The sequence below is a fragment of the Aotus nancymaae genome, unplaced genomic scaffold (assembly GCF_030222135.1).
Source record: "Aotus nancymaae isolate 86718 unplaced genomic scaffold, 86718_ANA_hifiasm-v0.15.2.pri h1tg000076l, whole genome shotgun sequence".
Taxonomy (NCBI): domain Eukaryota; kingdom Metazoa; phylum Chordata; class Mammalia; order Primates; family Aotidae; genus Aotus; species Aotus nancymaae.
This window is the reverse complement of record NW_026988491.1, coordinates 631,143-654,624: the sequence shown is the minus strand read 5'-3', so window position 1 is coordinate 654,624 and position 23,482 is coordinate 631,143. Positions and strand designations below refer to the sequence as shown.

Below are 23,482 nucleotides of genomic sequence, written 5' to 3'. Positions count from 1 at the left end.
CCTGGGCTTCTTGTTTACCGCTGATTCCCTACCAGATACGACTTCTTGCTCAGGAAGAACCAACACATAATAGTAGAAGCTACTAGTTTGTCAAGCATTGACTATATGCCTGTAGCCTTCAGCAGGCCACCTATTTATCCTTAGAGAAAGCCTGGCAATGAAATCCCCCCTTTACAGGTGAGCAAACCAAGACCTGAGAGGTTACAGAATGGCCCACATTCACTCCGCTAATGGCAGATCCCAGCCCAGTCTTTCTGACTCCAAAGCCTGGATCTTGGTTTACCACATTTTTAAGTATGATAATCTCTTTTTAACATCAAAAAATGTTCATGGGCGCCCACATAATAGTAGTTTTATTTTTAGTACTCTGATAGATAGTAGTACAGCAGGTGAAAAAATTCTATTGTGACAGCAGTACATTCTTTAAATACCTTTGTAAGTGGGTTGTTCCCCAAAGCGCTGCTGTATACTCATATACCCCACATCAATGGTAACAACGGTTCAGGCTACAGACGATGCCTGGCGGTGCACAGGTCTAGGCATCGGTCTCAATGCTGACCCCAGCCGCTGCTCCAGACCACAGAAGGGTGTCTCGCAGTTGGTCAGCAATCCTCACAGCCCTGTGGCCTGGGCCCTCTGCACTTTGCCTTCACCTAACCTCCAGCACCTGAGAAGCTGGCCCCGTGAACACCCCAATCACCGTCATGACCCAGCCCCTCGTCTCCCGGGGCCCCTAGCGCCGGCCAGATGCCACTGGTTTCCCAGATGCACTTGGCCTCCACATGCTGCTCCTGATAGCTGCTCTCCTTCCCCGCAATTCTCACATCTTCTGCCTTTTCTGTCCCATAGCCTAGTTGGTCCCAGTCCCACGTGTCTCTAATTATAGCTCCTGCCAGGCCCTTGCATTTTATTTGTCACTCTTTTACTCACACCTGAGAGGTGTGTGTTTTAATAGTGCTGCAGCCTTCTGGAAAAGGAAGCTCCTTGGTGGGGAAAGCGAGGAGGGCTTGCATCAGAAGGGTGTAAATGGGGACAGCTGAGAAGAAACAGGGAAGGCCCGGGAGCAGTGGGGAGAGCCAGGGGCAAGCTGCCAGCATGCGGGTAGGTGAGAGCTTGATGTAGTGATAGGCTTTGACCCAGCATCTTAAACAGGATGATCTTCTCTCATGACTCACCATCTCTAATTATGTCTTGTCTCTACTTGGGGGAATAGCGACATGAACGAAAGTATGAAAAACGCAGAGGATTGTATTAAAAAACAGTGATTATTTCACCTTTGATTGACAAATGCAAAATGACTCATGCTGTTTGCTCTTTCGTCCTAACACGGGGAGATCTAAAAACTTAGAATTCAGACAGCCAGCCCTTCTGCACTAGGGAAGTATGTTTGATACCACACAGTTGTCTTTCCTGCTTCATGCACAATGCAAGTTTTATTTCGATCGCACATATTCCAAATCAATAAACATTTTACCATGCAGTTCGTCAAAAATAAAATTATTAGTCTGAAGAAAGCCTTCAAAGCCTGTAATTTAGATCTTTAACTTACACATTCTTCAAATATGTTGATATTCATTTATAAGTTAAATACCACCAACAGCCCAATATTAAAACAACCACTAAGTTTGATTTCCACCAGAAATCCCCCCAACCAAAAAGAAAGAAAACAATGATCGCATGTGTACCTTAATGCCTTTGGTATCCTCTTCATCAAATGAGCCAATATCAAAGGCATCAGCAGCATTGACTTCTCCCCGGGGAGGAATCAAGGGTGGGGGGTACTGGAAGAGGCAAACAAGCATAGTGCATTTATCAGATGACCTTTACGGCCCATCCCAACCTAATATTCTACAAAGACAGCACAGTGCAAGGTATCAGCATGCTACATTGTAAAGCATTTCTTCTTTAAAATTTCTTTGACAGAGTCTCGCTCTGTCGCCCAGGCTGGAATGCAGTAGTGCGATCTCAGCTCACTGCATCCTCTGCCTTCTGGGTTCAAGCGATTCTCCTGCCTTGGCCTCCCGAGTAGCTGGGACTACAGGTGCGTGCCACCACGACCGGCTAATTTTTGTATTTTTAGTAGAGACAGGGTTTTGCCATGTTGGCCAGGCTGGTCTCGAACTCCTGACCTCAGATAAGCCACCCGTCTCGGTCTCCCAAAGTGCTGGGATTACAGGTGTGAGCCACCACGCTCAGCCACGCTGTGCAGCATTTCATTCAAGATTGTAACAAATCACATTTCGTATTTCGTATAAAAGCCTTTGCACTGAATAGCCCCAAAGGGAGGCCCTGAATTTTAAACAAATTAAAGAAAAATAGGACTCATGGCCGAAAGCTTAAATAATTTTCAAATATAACCTAATCTCAGGCCTGCATATCAGTCCAGCTCGGCTTAGGAAAGCACATTCTCTCAGAGGACGCAACAACACCTTCAGCTTGCTGAAGCCACAATAGGCAACGGGGCCTAGAGGGAGCAGTCCACATCTGCAAATATCTCGACGTAAATGTTAACTGAACCGGAGGTCAAAATCTAACTCAGCAGGACTAACAGATAAGTCTCTCTTTACTACAGAAAATAATCATTTCTCTGCAGCCTGAGTTCATGCAAAAAAAAAAAAAAAAAAAAACCCTAAGGCTGATCATCAACATTTTTCTAAAAATTGAATTTGGGGTGTTTCCTGTATCAATGCAAATGTAATGAGCTTAAAATAAGGGAAGGAAATTATGCTGATATAAAATCATGCTAATTCTTAAATTGCGTAGTATGAAGCCAGAAAACAGACATCCGTTTATGGAAGAAGTTTCGTGTACAGTTTATGGAGATCTATGTAAAAATAGTCACATACTGAGATAAGAATTCGAGAAGATGAGCACACACTAAAAAAGCCTCAATTATATGTGCATTTGAATTAGCTAGATAATAGCTCCATTTTACCTTTTATTAGCTGATACAGGAGACATTTTCAAAATGTTTCTGTTAGGGAAATGAAGAGTGAGAGGGTGCCCCAAAGGGAATGGGCTACATGGTAACTCTTGGGTGACAGAGCACTGTGGACACAGAATGCCAGGGTAGGTGGGTGGTGGGGATCCTGGGGACACAGAGCCAGGAAGCCAGAGACAGAGACGAGCGTGTAAGGGCGGCGGTACCCAAGGTAGAGTCCCAGAGGGGGTGAGTACCTTTTGTAAGTAGACATGCTGCCAGTCAATACCTTTGAAAAAGCTGTGCTCTTTTACTTCCTGTGAGCTGGAGGAGAAAGAGTCGTAACAGTGGTAAGTATGCATTTGGAAATATAAGAAATATTGTGCAAAACTGTCTGCTGTTAACAACACAGGGGAACAAGTATTTCCATTTTTTTTTTTTTTAAGAAAGCAAATAAATATGGTTTCTTCAAAGCAACATGAGGAATGCTATGATGTTTAGAATACTGCATGCAGCACCTGGGAATATTATCCCATAGGATCATTTATTTGGGATAGTTATTACAGTTTAATATAACCTAGAAATTTTCACAGATATATATACATACAGGCATGCATACATACAATAATTCTATAGTCATGAGAACATAACTGAAATAAGAATTAAACTAGATATCTACACATTAAAGAAATTTACGGCAAATATCTACACCTCACAATAGATAATATCATAGGAAAATGACAGGAATGTCAAGCACCACATTTACTCAGAAGCAAACTAGAGATCTAATAATACAATGTATACCAAAACCCTTTATAAATTGAAGAAACAAGTTTTCTCTAAGGTCATGATTAAAACTCGGAGTACCCAGAGCAAAAGTTGGCCAGGCATGGTGGCTCACACCTGTAATCCTAGCACTTTGGGAGGCCAAGGCGGGTGGATTGCCTGAGCTCAGGATTTCGAGATCAGCCTGGGTAACATAGTGAAACCCCGTCTCTACTAAAATACAAAAAAATTAGCTGATCGTGGTGGCGTGCACCTGTAGTCCCAGCTACTTGGGAGGCTGAGGCAGAAGAATTGCTTGAACCCGTGAGGCGGAGGTCGCAATGAGCCAAGATCGCGCCATTGCACTCCATCTTGGATGACAGTGAGAATATGTCTCCAGAAACAACAACAAAAAAGTTGCACACTCCAAGGAGAAGCCTGCGTGGGACAGTGGCACCCCCAGCATGTGCCATTCATTCACTTGCTCTTTCTCCACATCTTGTCAAAGAGCTCAGGGTTGGTTCTCTGGGCCCTTCTGTAGTCAGTCCCTGGGGCATCTTGCCCTGCCCAGGAGCTGGAGTGCCTTTATAGGACTCCTAAATCTGCACCCCAAGCACCAACCCTCACCCTTGTTCAGGCCACTCCTACTCCACAGCCCACTCAGAGGACGCAGGCGGGGCTGACGCAGCCCTCTCCGCACTGCTCCCTCACGGCCCAGCCAGGATGGTCCTGGATTCTTCCCTTCCCTCCGGCTGCACAGCCACCCCTTGGCCAGTCCCAGACCTGACTACTTCCTACCACCTCCCATCCTCCCGAGACTCTCACTTAGGGCTGGTGTTTCTGCTCAGGGTGCTCCTGGCATTTGTGGGCAGGGAAGGGATGATAGACGCCCCGCCAAAAACACGGAGGACCTCCTGCCTGAGTTGCTCTAATGCCTCTTCCTTTGACCTCTAGTCCTGCCCACCTGCAGCCCCACCCTACTTCATACAGTGCCCAAATCATCTTCTTCAATGAACTCACCACTCCTCTGCTCAAAACTCTCCAAAGTTAGGCTTTGCATTTATTACCGAACCCAGTGCCTAGGAGAACGGGCTTTGCTGATTCTACCTGGAAGTCCTCCCTTGCTGACCGCTCCACCTGGAGTGTTCCTCCCCAGGCCTCATCCCCCACACAGGTACTTCTCACCATCTGGACCCATCTTACTTGATGTTTCCACACCGTGGCTTTCCCACAGCAGGAGCTCCAAGGCGGCAGGGGCCATCCCTACCATGGGCACTGCCTCTGCCACTTCACGGGTAGCATCAGTGTGTGCCCAGAAAACAGACACTGAATGAAGGAATGGGATCCGAGTCAGAGCGCATCCTTGTGCATTTTTACTGGAAACACTTCGGTGATTTTCTTATTGGGTTCCATGTTGTGCCCATTGTTGTCCACACATTAAATGTGGTAAGCTAAGTAAGAAGTTTACTTGCATATATCCAAGCAATTAGAAACGCCCCAGAAAGAATGCTTCTGGTTCAAGCCTGTGATTGGGTGCAAGCAGGCAACTTCACACCTTCTCAACAACCACTGAAATGGCAGGAAAGGAACATGGAGATATAAACCCACCACAGGAGCCAGGCACGGTGGCTCATGCCTGTAATCCTAGCTCTTTGGGGGCCAAGAGGGGAAGATCACTTGAGGCCAGGAATTCAAGACCCATCTGGGGAGCAAAGCAAGATCCCTTCTCTATCAAAAAAAAAAATGTTAGCCAGGCATGGTGATATGGGCCTGTGGTCCCAGCTACTCAGGAGGCTGAGGCCAAAGGATTACTTGAGCCCAGGAGTTTGGGGCTGCAGTGAGCTATGATTGTGCCATTGCACTCCAGCCAAGGTGACAGAGTGAGACACTGTCTCTTTTTAAAAGACCAAAATAGGCTGGACCTGGTGGCTCATGCCTGTAATCTCAGCACTTTGGAAGGCCAAGGTGGGCAGATCACTTGAGGTCAGGAGTTTGAGACCAGTTCTGGCCAACATGGCAAAACCTCATCTCTACTAAAAATACAAAAATTAGCTGAGCGTGGTGGCGAGCACCTGTAGTCCCAGCTACTCAGGAAGCTGAGGCAGGAGAATCACTTGAACCCAGGAGACGGAGGTTGCAGTGAGCTAAGAAGATGGCACCACTGCACTTCAGCCTGGGCAATAGAGTAAGACTCCATAAAAAAAAAATAAAAATACAAGTAAAAATAAACATTAAAAAAAAAAAAGTCCACCATGCAAGAGAGAGAGGGAGGGCCATCAGCAGACAAGAGTGGGTGCTGACACAGGGACAGTGACTGACAGCAAAGCAGGGCAGAGCTACTGCCCTAAGGATGGAGCCAGTGTGCTGAACTCCAGCAAACACAGTGTGTGTGGCTGGGGGCTGGGACACAGGACTGGAGCTCTGGGCATGGACCCTGTGGCTTTGAGCAGCACACCTGCACACACATGCACACCCACACCAGCCACACTTCCTTCCCCCACAACCACCCCCAGAACACCTGCAGCAAGGTGTTTACTCTAACATGGAATAAGAAAACCCTGAAAAGCTCTACTTTTAAGAAATTAAACCCGCTAAAGATTTTAAAAAGGAAATAAATAAAAGGGTTGAAAATGTATACTATCGGCAAGTAGAACAAATAAAGCAAAGATGCAGATAATATTCGAGATCAGGAGCGCAGAGGCCCACATCTAGAAAGGAACCCCAGCACCCAGCTAATAAGAGTTCTGTGAGAAACAGAGAAGGAGGAATGTCAAATAAGGAAAGGAAGGGTGCTCTCTAAGCTGAAGCACGTGAGTCCCCGAGCACAGGGGATGCTACATGCCTGCCATCGTGAGTGGTAACCTAGCTCCATGGCCCACACAGACTGTCCGCTAGTCCACGATAAAGCGGGAGCTTCAAAGGTCTGGGGGAAAATTATTATTTATTTAGAATTCTATGTCTAGCCTAAGTATAGCAGGAGGCAGGGAATTGAGTGAGTGGCAGATTCAGACCAGGAGGCTGCAAAGAGAAGTGCTGGGTGAGAAGATGCCAATTAGCAGAAATAAAGCACCTCTTTCTCAGTGCAGCTGCAGGCTGAGTCCTCCCGAAAGAAACATCAGGGAAAAACAAAGTCCGCAACTATCATATGCTTTTTTGGGAGAAAGATATATGTATATCTCTTATATATATACATGTTACATATGTATATATATAAAACTATGTAACTTAAAGTTTATTACAAGCTACATAGAAACCATGAAATGAACATCTGTGATTCCACAGGACAGTGTAAATACCCCTTCTTCATTTGCAACTATTAAAATCAACCTACATGCAAAGCACAAAGATTGATTATGATCACAGAATAGGAAGTAAGCAGTATCATAATGATAACGTAAAAACAAAAATTCACGTGAAAGATCATGAGAGAGAAGAAGACAATGAAAGACAGGAAGGTCGAAATCCTTGACTCAGATACTGTTTCTAGTTGGAAAAAGGTACAACTGGGTTAAGCACAGAATTGAAAGCTACAGAGGCAAGCAAAAGAGGAACCCAAAATAGCATTTCAGCTCTTTTGAGAGGTGAAGGAAGGGAAGGCTAGACACTAATGAGTGAGCTAAATCTCCATCTATTATAGCAGGAATAGGTAAGTTTGCAAATTAATAAGGACATACTCATATATAAGTACATTATTTAGTTATCTATGTAAAATGCTTATACTATATGTATAATATGGACACTAAAAATACATACACATATGTATGACATACATATAGGTAATACACAGTTAAAAGTTATTTCTTATGCCAAGCAAGCCTGGGGGTGAAGAGATACAGGAGAAAGGTCTGGCTTAAATGTCTCTCTATAAGCTTTCTAGATACTACTGTTTAGAGTGTTTGGGGCAGGGAGTGTTAGAGATAGCAGTTACTCAGTTACACATGAGAGAAATATGTGAGAATCTGATCAGAATGTTAAACTGCCATAATCACAAATATAACCATCACTAAAAAACAAATGGACTACAAAATATCAGAATTCATTTCTATCATCCACAAGGTCAATCTTTAAAAGTTAAAGAGTGGGCTGGCCAGGATGGCTCACGCCTATAATCCTAGCACTTTGAGAGGCCAAGGTGGGTGGATCACCTGAGGTCAAGAGTTTGAGACCAGCCTGGCCAACATGGCAACACCCTGTCTCTACTAAAAATACAAAAATTAGCCAGGCGTGGTGGCTCGCACCAGTGGTCCTAGCTACTCAGGAGGCTGAGGCAGGAGAATTGCTTGAACCCAGGAAGTGGAGGTTGCAGTGAGCTGAGATCACACCACTGCACTCCAGCCTGGGCGACACAGCAAGACTCCATCTCAAAAATAAATAAAGCAAAAAAGTGAGTGACTTCTTCAACTTCTTAACTGTAAAAACACATAGGACAATATATGTATATTTCCCATGTGATTATTTTTTCCCCCTTTCAAGTCAAAATGGAAGATTTTAAGGACTAGGGATGACTTTTGATAGGCAGTATTTAAAAATGACTCTTTTGCTCTTCTGGTAAAAATACCGAAAGGCAGGAACAATGGCCTACCCGCCTCCGTGACAGCCCAGCCGCTTGCTAACGTCTCGCTGGAGCAAGCCCTCCAAAAGGGACTTCAGTTCAGGAGAGAAGGCGTCCGGAAGTTCCACATTCTGGGGAAAAGACAAGTAAGATTTTTAAAATCTGTTCATGGAAACAGTATCCTAACACCCAACCAGTTAGGTTAGGTTAAAGGCTATTGCTTGGATAAGAATAGTATTAAAAAATTGCAGTCTCATTAGGAATTGACATTTACTCTACAGAAACATAAGAAGGTCACTAATCAGTTGCAGAATCAATCAGGCTGGGTCCAGACCAGAAGAACCGGAAGGCATTCTCATTCTTCCGCGTCTCAGTCATTTCTCCTTTTCTTTGATTTCTTTACTTTTGTTCTCGATTTTCTTTAGCTTCTTCATACTGTTTGTTAGTAAATCCTGATTTTTGCCTTGGCATCTATTTCCATTCATTTTTCTTCTAGAAATTCTTTTAGAAATTATATCTTCATTTATTTGTTTTAAGAAATCACATTTTTATTATGTTGATATTATATATTGTTTTCTATTTCCTATAATATTTTATGTGATGGCCATTTTTATTATTGAGAGAATGAAACATGACAATTATCGTGCAGACGAGAATAGAGTTCTGAATCTCCTTACCACGGTGAGGGTCATTCGGTCAATCTCATGCTTGTCTTTGGTTTTATGTTGTCTGAAAGGGCTGTGACTGTAGAAATAAAGAATTCTTCTATTAAAACATGGCATCAGGTGAGACAGCACATAGCACTGACCAATATTTGGGTAAAGTATTACATCCTATCACTACTCATTCAAAACTGGAGAAATGCAAAAGCTATCAACAGGTATCATTTGCACAGAAAAACTGGTGAGCAAATGTTACGTCCTGAAATAGCAGGACTTAGATCTTACTTGAACTGCCTGAATCTCCCTTCAGTGAACTTGTGGCCCTAAAATACGCTGTTCCAATGGAAATACCATTAGAAAAGAATCTGTAACTAGCCAAAAGGTAATCATCAGAATAAAAGTCATTTATATAACATTTGTCATATGAGAGTTTGAGCTAAACAGTAACTTTCATATAAATTTCTCAGGAAAATGGATATTGGTCCCTCAAACAGCCCAAGGAACAGCAGCTGAAGCAAAACATGATGGATATGAAACGATTCACCCTAGAAACCAATAATTTTAAGCAATACATCCCTTTGATGAAAACAGAAATAAACTAACCACGCACCAGCAGATTCTCCACAGCTCTGAGCACTTCCTCATGTCTTCCCTGTACAGAACCCCAGACTCCAGAGTCAGAAAAGCTGGGTTCAAGTTGTGACTTGAATGTTTACTGACTGTCAGCCAGATAGAAACCTTCAGTACCAATTCTTCATCTGTAAAGCAGGGATCAAGCCACATACTTCACAGAAGTGGTGAAGGGAAAAGCTAAAGTGATATCTATACAAGTAGCCAAGACAATCGCAGTACGCAGTAGGAACCTGATAGAGTAATCAGTTGTGGAAATAATAAAGATTACTCTTACTGGGCAGGGCGTGGTGGCTCATGCTTGTAATCCCAGCACTTTGGTAGGCTGAGGCGGGCGGATCACAAGGTCAGAAGTTCAAGACCAGTCTGGCCAACAAAGAAACCCCATCTCTACTAAAAGTACAAAAAATAGCCAGGCATGGTGGTATGTGCCTATAATCCCAGCTACTCAGGAGGCTGAGGCAGGAGAATCGCGTGAACCCGGGAGGCGGAACTTAGTGAGCCGAGATCGAGCCACCGTACTCCAGCCCAGGTGACAGTGTGAGACTCCGTCTCAAAAAAAAAAGATAACTCTTACTTTATGAAACAAATGCCTACTTGGTGAACTATGTAAAACAGATTATTCTTACTCTTTCTCATGTTTTTAAAACTTTGGAGAAGCTGACTTTCAAAGGAAATCTTATCATTAAAAAAAACAATTAAATATGCAAACTAGAATACCATGGTTTATTTTTCACTTTGAAAGCAAAGGGGCACATAAGATTGAATTTTCTTATAGCAAGACGTGCCTGGAAAGTAGCAATCCTATACATTTATTTATAAGGCAGATATGACATAAGCTGAGGCAGGCAGGATATATGTAAAATATTTTAATATTAACTCCATAAAATGGATTAGGATGTCGAGCACATAAATCAGTGAGATTCTAAAAAAGAATTCAAATGCCACTTATCTTGCACTGCTACTTCCTGCTACTGAGCTGGCCATCCTACTGAATTAATTAGGTTATACATTGAACTATCTCTTGAGATTATTACATTTCAGACCATTTAGTGTCTGAAACACTTTAATTTTCTTTTTGTACAAGAGAGGGCACTCTAGTCCTTTATTTCCTTCCATATCATTTCATGCAGTGAAATACAAGCTAATTCCCTTCTCTTAAAAGCATTTATTTGAAAAAAAAAAAGAAAGAAAGAAAGAAAGAAAGATAAAAACAAGGTAAATTAGCACCCAGTAAACATTTGTTAACTTTGAAAATAGATTTTGACTGGAAATATTCTTTTTGCCTTATTTCCAAGGAAAAAAAGTACCATTACTACATTTAAAAAGCAGATGTAAAAGCAAACAATATCTGTTATGATTTTTAAAAACGTATCATGCTTGCATCATTCTCTTTTATACAAAATCCCCGGAAATACTAATGTGTTTACAGTTGCAGAAAAAAGGAATGAAAGTTGATCAAATCTTAGGAAAACCCTAGCCTCCCTGCTTGACTCTGAGCTGCTTCCACCCAACAGTGCTCCTTAATGTATTAAAAGGGATTAAGTAAAGATCTGGTGTTTTGACAAATCCCTCGGACCTGGCTCCTGTATTGCAAAGCCAGAGGACCCCACTCCTGCATCTGGCCCCCATGTCCTCACGGCTGCTGCAGGAAGGAAAGGGCTGTGCCCTGACCTTGCTGAGGAGGCCTGCTGTGTTCTGACACACACGCTCTGTGCTAAATTTAAAAAGTCTTTCATGAGACCACAGGGAGGGTTGTGAGAGGACTTGGAGTTAAAGTTAGTGGTGCCAAAACTATTTCCAGCACACGGGCCCTATTGCTACAAATTCCGTTTATAAATATAGCGATTCCATGTCCGGCTCAATAAGAAATTATCAGAAAATTCTCTTCAGCTATTCAATTCAATTCTGCCATGTTCAGACGGTTTGGTCTTTCCAGTTGAAAATTTGACGCACATCTGTTTCCAATGTATTCTTGATTATTCTTTGTGAACAAAGCCAAAGACTCAGTTTCTATTTTGGAAAACGTTAAAGAAAACCTATGATAGTAATAATCTCCATTCTGAGCGAGGCACGTGGTGAGCACAGATCCTGTGTGATCGCAGCTGCTCCCTGATGCAGCCGCTTTAAATAGGAGACAGTAACGGGCCTGTCAACAGCTTACAAGGCACAGCCAAGTTCTTCCCATGCAACACGCTGGCTGCATCAGGGAATGCTGTGGGAAAAGAATTCACATGTGCAGTGGTCAAGTGTAGCTTTCTGAACTGCAGATAGAATGGAACAGCTGCACGTTTCCCCTAAATGAGCTGGAAAATTGTTCAGGACATTATAAATGATGTGGGAACACACACACCCCCCGATCCCAAGTTAACTCTATATCATATTCATGGGGAAACAATGGGTTCAAAAATTATGTGATTAAAAAACTCTCACATCAAAAGTTAATTTTAAAATACCCCAAAGAGGGCATGTTATATTACATGTGAATTTCAAACCTAAGCCAGTAGCTGCCAAAATATTCATAAACTGCTCTTTTCCCCCCTCCTGAAACAAACTCAATAGTGCCAGGCAGCATTCAGTTCTCCTCAGGCCACTGCTCACTGACAACTCCACAGGGAGACCATCAACAGTGATGAGCTTAAGATCGAGGCCACTGTCACATCAATTGATTTCCTTAACAGACATTTTAAATCTAGGTGAAGATCATGACAGCAGCTCCACAGATTTGCAATATGGACGCATCTTCATACACAGATGCTCTTGAGTATCTGACAAAGTCATCTGAAATAGAAGTAGTGACCCGCACCCAAAAATGGGGCATATGAATGGCTCAGTCAATCACTATGAGTCCAGGGATGCAAAACACCTTCTCAAGTCTTGACAACTTTCTCCCATTCACACTCCTTCTCCAAATGCCTTGCAGTACTCTTGTAGAGGATGAAGACAAAATGAATCAGTCAGAAAAGTGTTTCAGCAGAAGTGAGGGGGCACGTTGGTCAGAGCAAGGAGGATTTGAGCATAGAAAACAGACCCTTCCTTGGTGACCACAGATCCAACCTCACAGCACAGCTGTGGGAGGAGGGAGGGGCAACTTGCTCTGGGGTGGTGCTCTGGGATGGTGCCATTTGGGGCTAAATGACTCCTTGTTGGGGTGCTGTGGGGGCTGTCCTATGCACCATAGGATGCTGATGATCACCAACCTTGGCCTCTACTTAGGAGATGCCAGTAGCAGCCCCTCCCCAAGTTATGACAACCAAGAATGCCTCCAGGCATTGCCTGGTGCCCCAGAAGAGTGCCAGGATGCAGAGAGGATGGTGTCCGAGCCTGTGCCCACGAGGCCCTGCCTAGCCAATCTCCTCCACTCAGTTGATTTCTTAGGCCCCATGTGCCTGAGAAAAGACAGCTGCCTGCAGCTCCCTTCTATACAACACAGGAAAAATGCACAGGATACTGACAGGCATATTTCTGAGGTTTTCCCACAAGCAACTTTGTGAGGAAGTAGAACAGGTGGCACAATCCCCTGGTTCACAGCTGAGGCGGTGAAGGCTCCTGCACACAGTCCCACCTCCTCCCCACCTCGCCACAGGGCATGATCCCCTGGTTCATGGCTGAGGCAGTGAAGGCTCCTGCACACAGTCCCACCTCCTCCCCGCCTCGCCACGGGGCACGATCCCCTGGTTCACGGCTGAGGCGGTGAAGGCTCCTGCACACAGTCCCACCTCCTCCCCGCCTCGCCATGGGGCACGATCCCCTGGTTCATGGCTGAGGCGGTGAAGGCTCCTGCACACAGTCCCACCTCCTCCCCGCCTCACCACAGGGCTTTGCTCCTCAAAGGCCCTGCACACACTTCAGTTTCATGTGAACCACTGAAACTTGACAGACACTGATTTTGGTCATGTCATCATTCTCCCAATCATCCTGAACCTAAACTGCACCATCTTTAACTCTGATCCTTCCATATCCGACCATCTATTTAAAAACAAAAACAAAAACAAAAAGCACCCCACGGAAACACTGAAGTGCTGGGGACTCTAATTCTGCAGCACCACCATGTCATCCATTCCTGTCAGGTTCCAAGGCTGCTGTGCAAGCTCACTGCCTTTTGCCCACATTCTTCTGCCTGCCTCCTGTCTCGGTCTCTGTCCCTCCGTTGCTCCAGGCTGCTTCCAGAATCATCTTACCGAAAAGCCTTCGGCCTCCGGGGCCTGGAGGATAAAGGTCAAGCTTCTCAGCTCGGCATCCGAGGTCCTCCCCAGTGCTGACCCAACCGTCCGAGCCTTCTCCCTCAGCACCCCCTCTTGAGAAACACAGAACGCTGACATTTCCCCTGCTCCCAGGCTTTGTATTGTCATCCCATCTTCAAAGCCTACTCCACAGACCATCTCCCACCTGAGGTCAACCCTACCCCTGTGCTCCCAGCACATTGCTATTGTCAAAGTCGGCACAGCTCGGCCAGCTCCTGATCCAGTGTGCATATCCATAGCTATTCTCCTGGACTGCTTATCCCTCAAGGATTTCGTGTGGCTCCCTTCCTGGCTAGCTGGCTTCCTTGCTTTCTTTCTTCCCTCCCTCCTTTCCTTCATTCCCTTTCCTACCTCTCTTCCCTCTTCTTCCTTCCTCCTTCCTTCCTTCCCTCCCTCTTTCTCCCTCCTTCTCTTCCTCCCTCTTCTTCCTCCCTTCCTCCTTCCTCCCTTCCTTCCTCCTTCCTCCCTTCCGTCCTCCTTCCTCCCTTCCTTCCTCCCTTCCTTCCTATCCTTCCTCTTTCCTCCCCCTCCTTCCTCCCTTCCTCCCTCTCCTTCCTACCTTCCTCCCCCTCCTTCCTCCCTTCCTCCCTCTCCTTCCTCCCTTCCTCCCCCTCCTTCCTCCCTCTCCTTCCTCCCTTCCTCCTACCTCCCTCTCCTATTTTCCTTCCTTACCCCTTTCCTTCCCCCATAGCATCAAGCACAGTCTCTTGTATATTACAGGTACTAACTCAATAAATGCTTATCACATTTAATTTAAATCACTTAAGTCAAAAAATGTTTCCTGCTCTTTGGCTTCAGTGCTATATCCTATCTGTGAGTGACTTCTCAACAATCAAGGGAGTGGCATGAGATAATAAATCCTACTGGGGGAGATCCATCTAATCCTATCTATCACCCACTGGAAGGATTCTTTCTGTTTCAGTCTCAATCAATAGTCAACAGATAGTGACAGGGAGCCAACTATCTGTGGGGCAGAGCCCTCCTTCATTAGGTAGCTCAAATGACTGGACATTCTTGTATCAAACTGCGATCTTTCTCTTCAAAAATGCGCCCCTCTGGAGTTACACAGCATGCAGAGGGACGCATTCAACAAGATGGCCTTCCAGCAGTTGGAGCCGACCATACGGCTTCCTTAAGTTCTGCACTCAGCTCTTTCAGTCTTTCCACAGAAGCGGTAAGTTCTAGCTATTTTACCACTCTCCGCTCATCTCATCCATCCTCCCATCCTCACGGCCCTCCTAGGGATGTCTTCCTGTCTGTCAAGACTCTTCTCAATGGGAGCCCCACTGAACATAATGCTTCCATCAAGGCCGACCGACGACTTCACAAAGGAATTCATATCTTCCAGTTCAGTACGGCAAAGCTGAATTCTGGCCAAATAAGACGAGTTCATTTTGTTAGCCACAAGCCACACTGTTGGAGCAGATGGAGTTATTTAACAAAACCCTCTAGTCTTTTAAAAAATGAAGCCCTGTTACATCAAATCCTCCTCAGCCTAGGTGCACGGACATTTTAACAACCAGAGTCACAAAACAAAGAAGTACACAAAGTCCTAAATACAAGACTTTTGGGATTGTCAGATTTTACTGCTGATTTTTGCATTCAGCAGCTCAGCTGTTGCACAGTTTTTTTTTTATCATCTCCAAATTCTGTAGGTAGGGACTGTCTGTCTCCAATCACATCTCCCGCAGAGATCCAGAACAAAGACCTCCTGGGTGTCTTCATGCACTCCATATGCACAGAAGTGACTCCACTGGGGAGAATAGCGTCTCACAGGGGAAATGGCTTTCTCTGGTTTGCTTAGATAAACTCTCTAATTAGGTCAGCTAGTCTGATGACATGAATTAAGGCCATCCAGGCTCCACAAATACAATAATTCAATTAAGGAATAACAGAACCCAACTTTCTAAGCAATAATACAATTTTAGATCACAAGTGAATGCAAAGCAGACAACAACTGGATTATCAGAGTCCTGATGAAACAGAGGGTGCTCAGAACCTAGTTTCAGGGGAATGTGGAATTCAGCCTCTCTCCAGAACGTGCTAAATGTAATAAGAGGATGCAGTGGTGCTCAATTAGGCCCTCCGATGGAAAGGTACAACATTTAGCAAACTATCAGGACTGCATTCTTATGAAAGTATTCAAAGGAAAACCTTGACTAGGAAATTTTAATGTAAAATGCTTTTTGTATTATGAGTCTGAATGATAAAAAAATTTAACTGAAGCTTTCCATTAAAATTAGCTAAAAGACTTAGAATTAATGGAAACAGTAATATAATTGTTGAGCGCTTAATATGAGAACATATTTTGAGAGTGCTTTCCTCTCGTCATCTTTTCTACTTTATTTCATCATCTTTGGTAGTTCAGAACAAGAGCCAAGTATACTACTAGCTTTAAAAAACACACGAATTTCAACATTTTCCCCAGTAAATGCAAGCTTTTAAAATGGATTTACTGGTTACTTATGGTGGCTTATGCCTATAATCCCAGCACTTTGGGAGGCTGAGATGGGAGGATGGCTTGAGGCCAGGAGTTCGAGACCAGTCTGGGCAACATTTGGCAAGACCTCATCTCTGAAAAAAGTTTAAAAATTATCCATGTGTGGTGGTGAATGCCTGTAGTCCCAGCTACTCAGGAGGCTGAGGTGGAAGGATTGCTTGAGCCCAGGAGGTCAAAGCTGCAGTGAGCCATGTTTGTGCCACTGCACTGCACCCAGGCAACAGAGAGGGACCCTGTCTAAAAACAACTACAATCAAATAGGTTAACTTTGAGTTTTCAATCTTTTTTTTTTTTTGTAACTCTCAGAATTCTGTAAGCCCCCAAGATTATAAATAACTAATTTCTAGGGAAGAAATTATTCTACCTTTTAAAATTGCCTACATTTCAAAATAATACTTATTCCTACAATGTGGCTTACCAACGGAAATAATTCAAAGCAGTCTAATTTTAGGTTTAAAAGAATTCTGATTCCTATGCGGTAAAGAATAAAAATACAAAGCCATAAGCTTTTATACAGCAGCTTATGGGGAAGCAGCTTTTACTCTTCTAAGGCAGAGTCTTCCAGATTAGCAGGTGGCTTAAAGATCACTGTGTGATTTGAAATATCATTAGAGTCTAGTCATTTCTACACATTTTCAATGTTTGTCCAAGTTCCTGCTGCCATGAGGACAGCACTAAAAGGATGTGTTTCACTCACCCTCTCAGAAGTTTGAAAAGCATGCAGCCCAGGGAGAACCAGTCGGCACTGCTGTCGTAGGCCGTCCCCTTCTGCAGCACCTCCGGAGCCATGTACCCATGGGTGCCACTAGGGAGAAGACAGTGTAAATGCAGTTATCAGAGCATGCCCACTTCAGAAAGCACTAACAGCGCCCCAAGGTCTGGGTGTCATTCATTAATGGCAGCAGCTGTAAACAAAGGAGAAGAGACAATTGTGCCTCACCGCAAACGTGACGCACTGAACATCCAGTGGGAAAACGATCTTTTCTGCCTTCACTCGTATATGGATTAACATAAATAAGCATGTGAAATAAACATGTAAAATCCAGGTTCGGAATCTCATTAGTCCTTCTCTACTCCAGCTATGAAGAGCAAAGGTTCTCCTGCCATTTCAGGAGCTCTTGTGATGCAGGTGTGGGGGTCGGGTGAGGTGGGGAAACGGATGATGAACAGGTGACCACACTGCAGTGCTGTGGACCTTGAAGGCATGGAGACATCCACCCCTGTGTGGTGCCACCCATTGTGCTGAGGATCCGAGCTCGAAGGGGCATCGGCTTGATCGTGGTCAGCAACAGACCCCAGGGGCATGGGGAACAAGAAGGAACACGAGCCCGGTAGTACACACATGGAGAAATCACATGTCAGGTTTCACAAGCTGCAGAAGGTCAAAGGACTCAGCACTAAGCAAATTGAAGACGATTTTCAGGAAATTGAGAAAAATCACTTGAGAGGACAACCATTTCATGGATCATCTGCACCATCTGCAACTCGAAAGCCCTCCCACTCTGGGACTCTCCACCTCTCCTTGAAGGGCTAAGCTGGCCCGGCTGCACCAGGAAGCACGAGGCAGCCCATGGGGAACTTTCCAAGGTGTAGCCTGAAAGGGCCCCAGCAAAAGCCATTATCTGTACGCCCTACAACCCCTTCATCTACAAGTGATTTTCTTCCTCAGTACAATGGGTAGTAAGATAACATCTCTACCTCTCAGGGTTGCTGTGAGCACTGCACGTATGTCACGGGCTCACATACAGGAGCAACTCGATTCGTGTTGGGGACCATGCTTATCTTAGTATAAGAATTTTTAACTTGCTTATGCTCAGCAACAGTGGGAATCTACTCAGATAAATGATCCTGGATCACTAACGAGCCTGGGTCATCACTGGGGCTGATACTCTCTAAGAGGTGCATTTTGAGAGTTGTATCAAACAGTGAAAACGGGCGTTGGTCCATCAGGGCAAATCCAGCACTCTGGAAAGCTCGATCAGCCCGAACCCATGACAGTGTAAGGTCACCAGGCCACACCGTGAGAGCATTGGAGATTTCTATGAGGGGCATCCAAGTCATTTTCTGGGAAGGTTTAATTTCAGGGTTGGAGAAAGTCCTTTTCCGTGGCCTTTTAGCCTGTACTTATCAGGATCAAATTACAGTTCTGGGATAGAAAGACATCTACGAGGATAAATAAGATAAACGAATGCAGACCAGTTAGTCCCTCATGCTTACGCCGGATACAACTAAAACTCAACCCTGGACTGCCTGCCGCCGAGGTTTACTGATTCTGCCTATAGGGCAGCTGCTAATGCTTCCTGACACATTCCACTAAAGATCTGTACTACTATTAATACTGAATGAACACTTGGACGTTTTAAGACACTGTGACATGAGACACAGCTTTGTGTTCTTAGATAAAATAAGCTAGTACTCAAATTAGTCACTGACAATCTGTTCAACTCCAAAAGTTTCCCTTTGATTTTTCATGGCTCCTTCACAGTTAACTTCTAGTTTACAATAATTGATGATTCTCTCATTAAATGGACTAAGTCTAAGCTCAAATCAAAAAACCTCAACTACAATACTACTTTGGAGATGGGCCAGCCACTAGATGAAGTCTGAGAATCACATCTACAGCTTTGAGAAGATCTGAGAAACCAAGTTCAGGGTGAAACTGTGACTAAAAATCTTCAGTCTTGTATTGAACAGATCATTCCAAAGCCTCAGGGAGCTCATCCACACAGCGTAAAGATTACAGGCTTTGGAATCAGACAGAACTGGATTATAAGTCTAGCCCCACGGCATATCAGTCATGTGACCTGGCTCAAGTTACTTAATTCCTCTGAACGTCAATTTCCACACCACAAAAACTGGATAGTGATAGCTATCATTTCTGAGGTTTCCATGAGGATGCCTTATGCATGCCTGGGACAGCTGATATTCAGTGAGTGACACAGTGAATGCTGCTGATACTGCCACCACTCCATATGCTGGTCACTCAGGGGACACAGTTCTCAGGGCTGCTAGTTCCAGGAGGTCAGGGGTCAGCTCTGTCTTACCATGGCATCGCCAGCAGCTGGCATGCAGCAAATGTTAAATAAAGACTTGCTGAATCATTTAGCTAACCCTCACAATTATCACAGGAGATAAATATCATTGTCCTCTCCTCTTCACATAAGGGAAAAATGAGGCTTACACAACTAGGAAGAAGAACCCAAACCCAGATCTGTTGGTTCCAGAGCCTTTGCTCTTAACCACAAAATGCCTCCTTTATTTAAAATTACAAGATTTTTGACAGAGCACTTTGGGAGGCCAAAGTGGGAGGATCACTTGAGTCCAGGAGTTGGAGACCAGATTGAGTAACATAGGGAGACCCCATCTCTATAAATTTTTTTAAAATTAGCTGAATGTGGGGATATATAACTGTGGTCCCCACTACCTGGGAGGCTGAGGTGGGAGGATTGCCTGGGCCCAGGAGGTGGAGGCTGCAGTGAGCCATGATCATGCCACTGTACTCCAGCCTTAGACAGAGCAAGACCCTGTCTCAAAAAAAAAAAAAAAAAAAAATGTAAAATGTTATTGTACCTTTCCCTTTTTAAAGTAGTGGCCTCCTTCCTGATCATTATTTAAACATGGAAACCAACCTTCTCAGTCCTACCTCTTTACAGATGCTGTTCAAATATTGTGCTTTGCAGAGCAGGCAAAAGAACAGCCCACCGTTCATCAGAGCTGACATGTGAATTATAGCAAAGAGTGGGCTAGGTCCTGTTAGGAAATAAATAATCCTATATCTGAAAATTAATTCCTCTGGAAGATTATTTCTTATGAACTCTTGGATTCATACTTAGTTATAGCTATACTAAACTGAACAAATTAGCATACCAAATAGCTGTGGCATTAAAAATTCAAATGACTCTCTTAGAAGAATCTGATGAACTCCCTGAGAGAAGCTTATTCGACCACAGGTTCTGACCTAATAATTGTAAAGTGCTAGCAAAATGCTAATGCTTTTATCACCATATCCCAGATTCTGTAGAAAAAGAGAAATATGTTTACAGAAACGGTGCTACTCACTATTAACATTTGATCAGAGCTTTAAAAGGCAATTTTGATTTAATGCAGTCCTTCATAAAGTATTGCACTTCAGAACCACTTTACTTCTAGTTATGCAAAGAGAAGGATCTGTGGTTTATTTTCTGCACAGATGCCTGGATTCAGACCACTGGGAGTTTTTTTTCAAGACCATTCAACACAAAGATGAATGTTAGTTTAAGATGTACAATAAAACGTAATTTTAAAAGATTCAGTGCGGAGACATTTAAAAAGACAAAATAAGACAAAAGTTATCTGCTTTTCCACAAACTGTACATATGTTCATAGTTTCCACCCAGATCATCGCCTCCCAAAGAAACAGAAATGAAAACCAGTGCCCGTTCCATGGTATTTCTGCAGAATCCGGGAGAACTGTCCTACGGTCCTGCCGTCTTTTTAACAACCCCACGTATAGAGAGAAATCCTCAGGTCAGGGCCAACTCGCACTGATCAAGCACGGCCAACCCAGAAGCATTCTGCTGTCCCCCAGGTGTCAGGTGTTGACTGAGGGCTGCGGCCTCAAGAGTTCCCTCTGGGTGATCACATAAAGGACGGGTGCGAGACCCAAGTCTAACCATATGACCCGCTGTGAACACCTAAACTGCAAGTGGATGATTTGTTTCTTTAATCAAAAAAAAAAGAGAGAGAGAGAACTATTCCTAATTTCTCTTCAGGAAAAAAAAGAAGAAAAGCCTTTTTGAAAAAGAAGGAAAAGTAGATGAAGACAGAAACTTGGCCCCGAGGACCTCCCTTGGCCACATCCGCGCGGCTGCCTCTGTGCCTTTCTGGGCGCAGTCTCTTTCATGTATTCTTTAGGACGATGTTCAGCGGTTTATTACTACCATTACTTACAGATTAAGTAACTGGCTGACTTTTAGGTCACACAGGCAGCAGGGATTCTGGTTTCTTGCTGAGGTGCTGACTGTTTCTGAGAGACCACCCCAGCCCCTGGGCAGGTTCAACTACACTGTGAGTTAATTCCCACTCCCCATAGACGGTGAGAGAAGACACCCCGATCTTATCTCCTTTGCCACAAACTGTGACGTTGGATCTTCCTGACATATTGAAAATCACCACTGGCAAGAGAAATGGGGTGACAACTGGCCAAGCCTTTGAAGGGGCATGAGATAAATGATGGTGAACCGAAGTTGATGCAATACTTACACGCTCGCATGAGGCTTCTTTTTGGAAAAATCGCAAGCAAGACCAAGATCTGATATCCTCGCGTGTCCATGTTCATCCAAGAGGATATTTGCTGGCTGAACAGAAAGAGAATGATCTTTAGGAGTGTCCCAGATGCCATAGGGGCTCTGAGAACTTTAAGTGCAGATGCTTGACATCTTACTATTGTATCATAGTTTGTTCCTAAACACAAATTACAGCTTTATACATCGAAGTAGGGCATGATACTCAGAATAATACTTTTCACGTTAACTTCAGCAGCAAAGTGGGAATGATAGAGGCGAAGGATTCCATTCACTAGAAAATGAAACACGGGGCAGGTAGCACAGGAATGGTGGGACCACAGTTCATCGGCGTTAAAAGTGTGTCCTTCACTTTACCACGGACTGCAGTGCAGCCAGGGCAGCACTGCCTCGCAACGGTGGAAAGTCAGTCCACCAGCCTCTGGGCTTCTGTGAACCACAAGGATTCCTAAGAGTGAAGCCATGAAGCACAGGACAGAGAGGAAGCTTTCAAGAATAGATCAACACTGACCTAAGAAATCAAAATATTCCATAGTGCCACACTAATCCCTATAAATGTCATTTCTGGTTATTAGTACATCATTAACATAGGGCCCTACCAAATGACCAAATGTAATTTTGACCACAACTCTGATGAAATGTATCCATGAAGATTCGATTTAGTCATCATAATCATGAAAAACAAATCTCGTCTCTCTGATATACACTGAATTATAGTCATCTTCATAATATTTTTCTGCTGGCGATCAACTATTATTTTGCTTGAAATAAAAATAAATGGCATGCTATTATAAAACCGAAGCATGAATAATCATGAGTGACTAGAATTAAGTTTGAATAGAAATTAAATAATACCACTGCCTACCAAATAGCTTAGAAAATAAAAATAAAGCATAAAGATGACTAGAAACTAGTTATTGATTTAAATTAGAATGCATTACAATAGCCCTTCACGGGCCTTCAGCATGAATTTTATTTTTCTGCAAAGCTCACACAAGGAAATAAAATGTCAAGTGCCAACTATTGTCTAGTTGTTTCTAATTCAATAAAAATATATTTTTCTTCTTTATGCTTATAGGAAAACTAAGGGAATACTAATAATTCTGTAACCTTACAGAAAGGTTTAAATTTCACAAGGTATTTTGTAAAAAAAAAAAAAAAAAAAAAAAAAATTCTTGGAAATAAAATATAATTTTTATAGTATCTTAGAAAGTAATCTTCAAAAGCCAATCATGGCATCTCGGCTCCCTAGAGGAAAGAGTATAATCTGTACTTTTCAGTTGGCCACTGTGGGTTCATTCATGAAGGCATCTGAAATGAGAGGCAAACACATTCTCCTGGAGTCTTCCTGCCTATTGTCAAATTGTCAGTCCTTTCATTTTTCTTACTACTATTTATGCATTTCTATGTTTGCACAGTCATTTCTTTAATTTGTCAAGGTCCCTTTCTCTCCATGCCTGCCTGCAGGTTGTTGGCCATACAACTAGGTGAGTGTCACCATGGATGTCCTGAGCCAGCCTGTAGCTCCCTTCCATGTGTAAAACCTAGGACCAAGCATCGCATTCTGGAATGGAAAAACTCAGAATACTCCTATTTCATTGCTTTCAAGCCGAGTGACCTCTTACAGAGGACAAGAACAGAAACCGGGCACAGCAGTTAGAGGTTACACAGGTCAAGTATCTAAAACTCTATCAATGATTTTTGAGGCAATCTCAAAAAAATGTGAAGTTCTGAGGGTGGCCTTTGGGAGAAATTCCGCAGGCTGGTTGGCAATCCACTATTCACTAATGGGCCTTGCCTCAGAGGAGTTATGACTCAGCCATTCTGTGTCTTGGTTCGCCAGCTTCTAAGCCCCACAAAATATATGTTCTTTGCTTATTCATCACTGTCCATTTCCAGCCCTTTACAGAGCCACGACCAAATCTGT

The 23,482-nt window shown here is 43.7% G+C and overlaps 1 protein-coding gene across 1 annotated transcript in view; it reads right to left on the bottom strand.

Moving 5' to 3' along the window:
- The window catches only part of GRK3 (G protein-coupled receptor kinase 3), a 163,133-nt gene that overhangs the window by 17,615 nt on the left and 122,036 nt on the right, over window positions 1-23,482 (bottom strand). The window contains exons 12-17 of the mRNA XM_021666189.2: window positions 21,515-21,609; window positions 16,971-17,078; window positions 8,915-8,981; window positions 8,268-8,368; window positions 3,178-3,244; window positions 1,686-1,781 (exon numbers count right to left, since the gene is read on the bottom strand). Coding sequence (XP_021521864.1) covers window positions 1,686-1,781; window positions 3,178-3,244; window positions 8,268-8,368; window positions 8,915-8,981; window positions 16,971-17,078; window positions 21,515-21,609 — 534 coding nt within the window. The remainder of the gene's footprint in view (window positions 1-1,685; window positions 1,782-3,177; window positions 3,245-8,267; window positions 8,369-8,914; window positions 8,982-16,970; window positions 17,079-21,514; window positions 21,610-23,482) is intronic.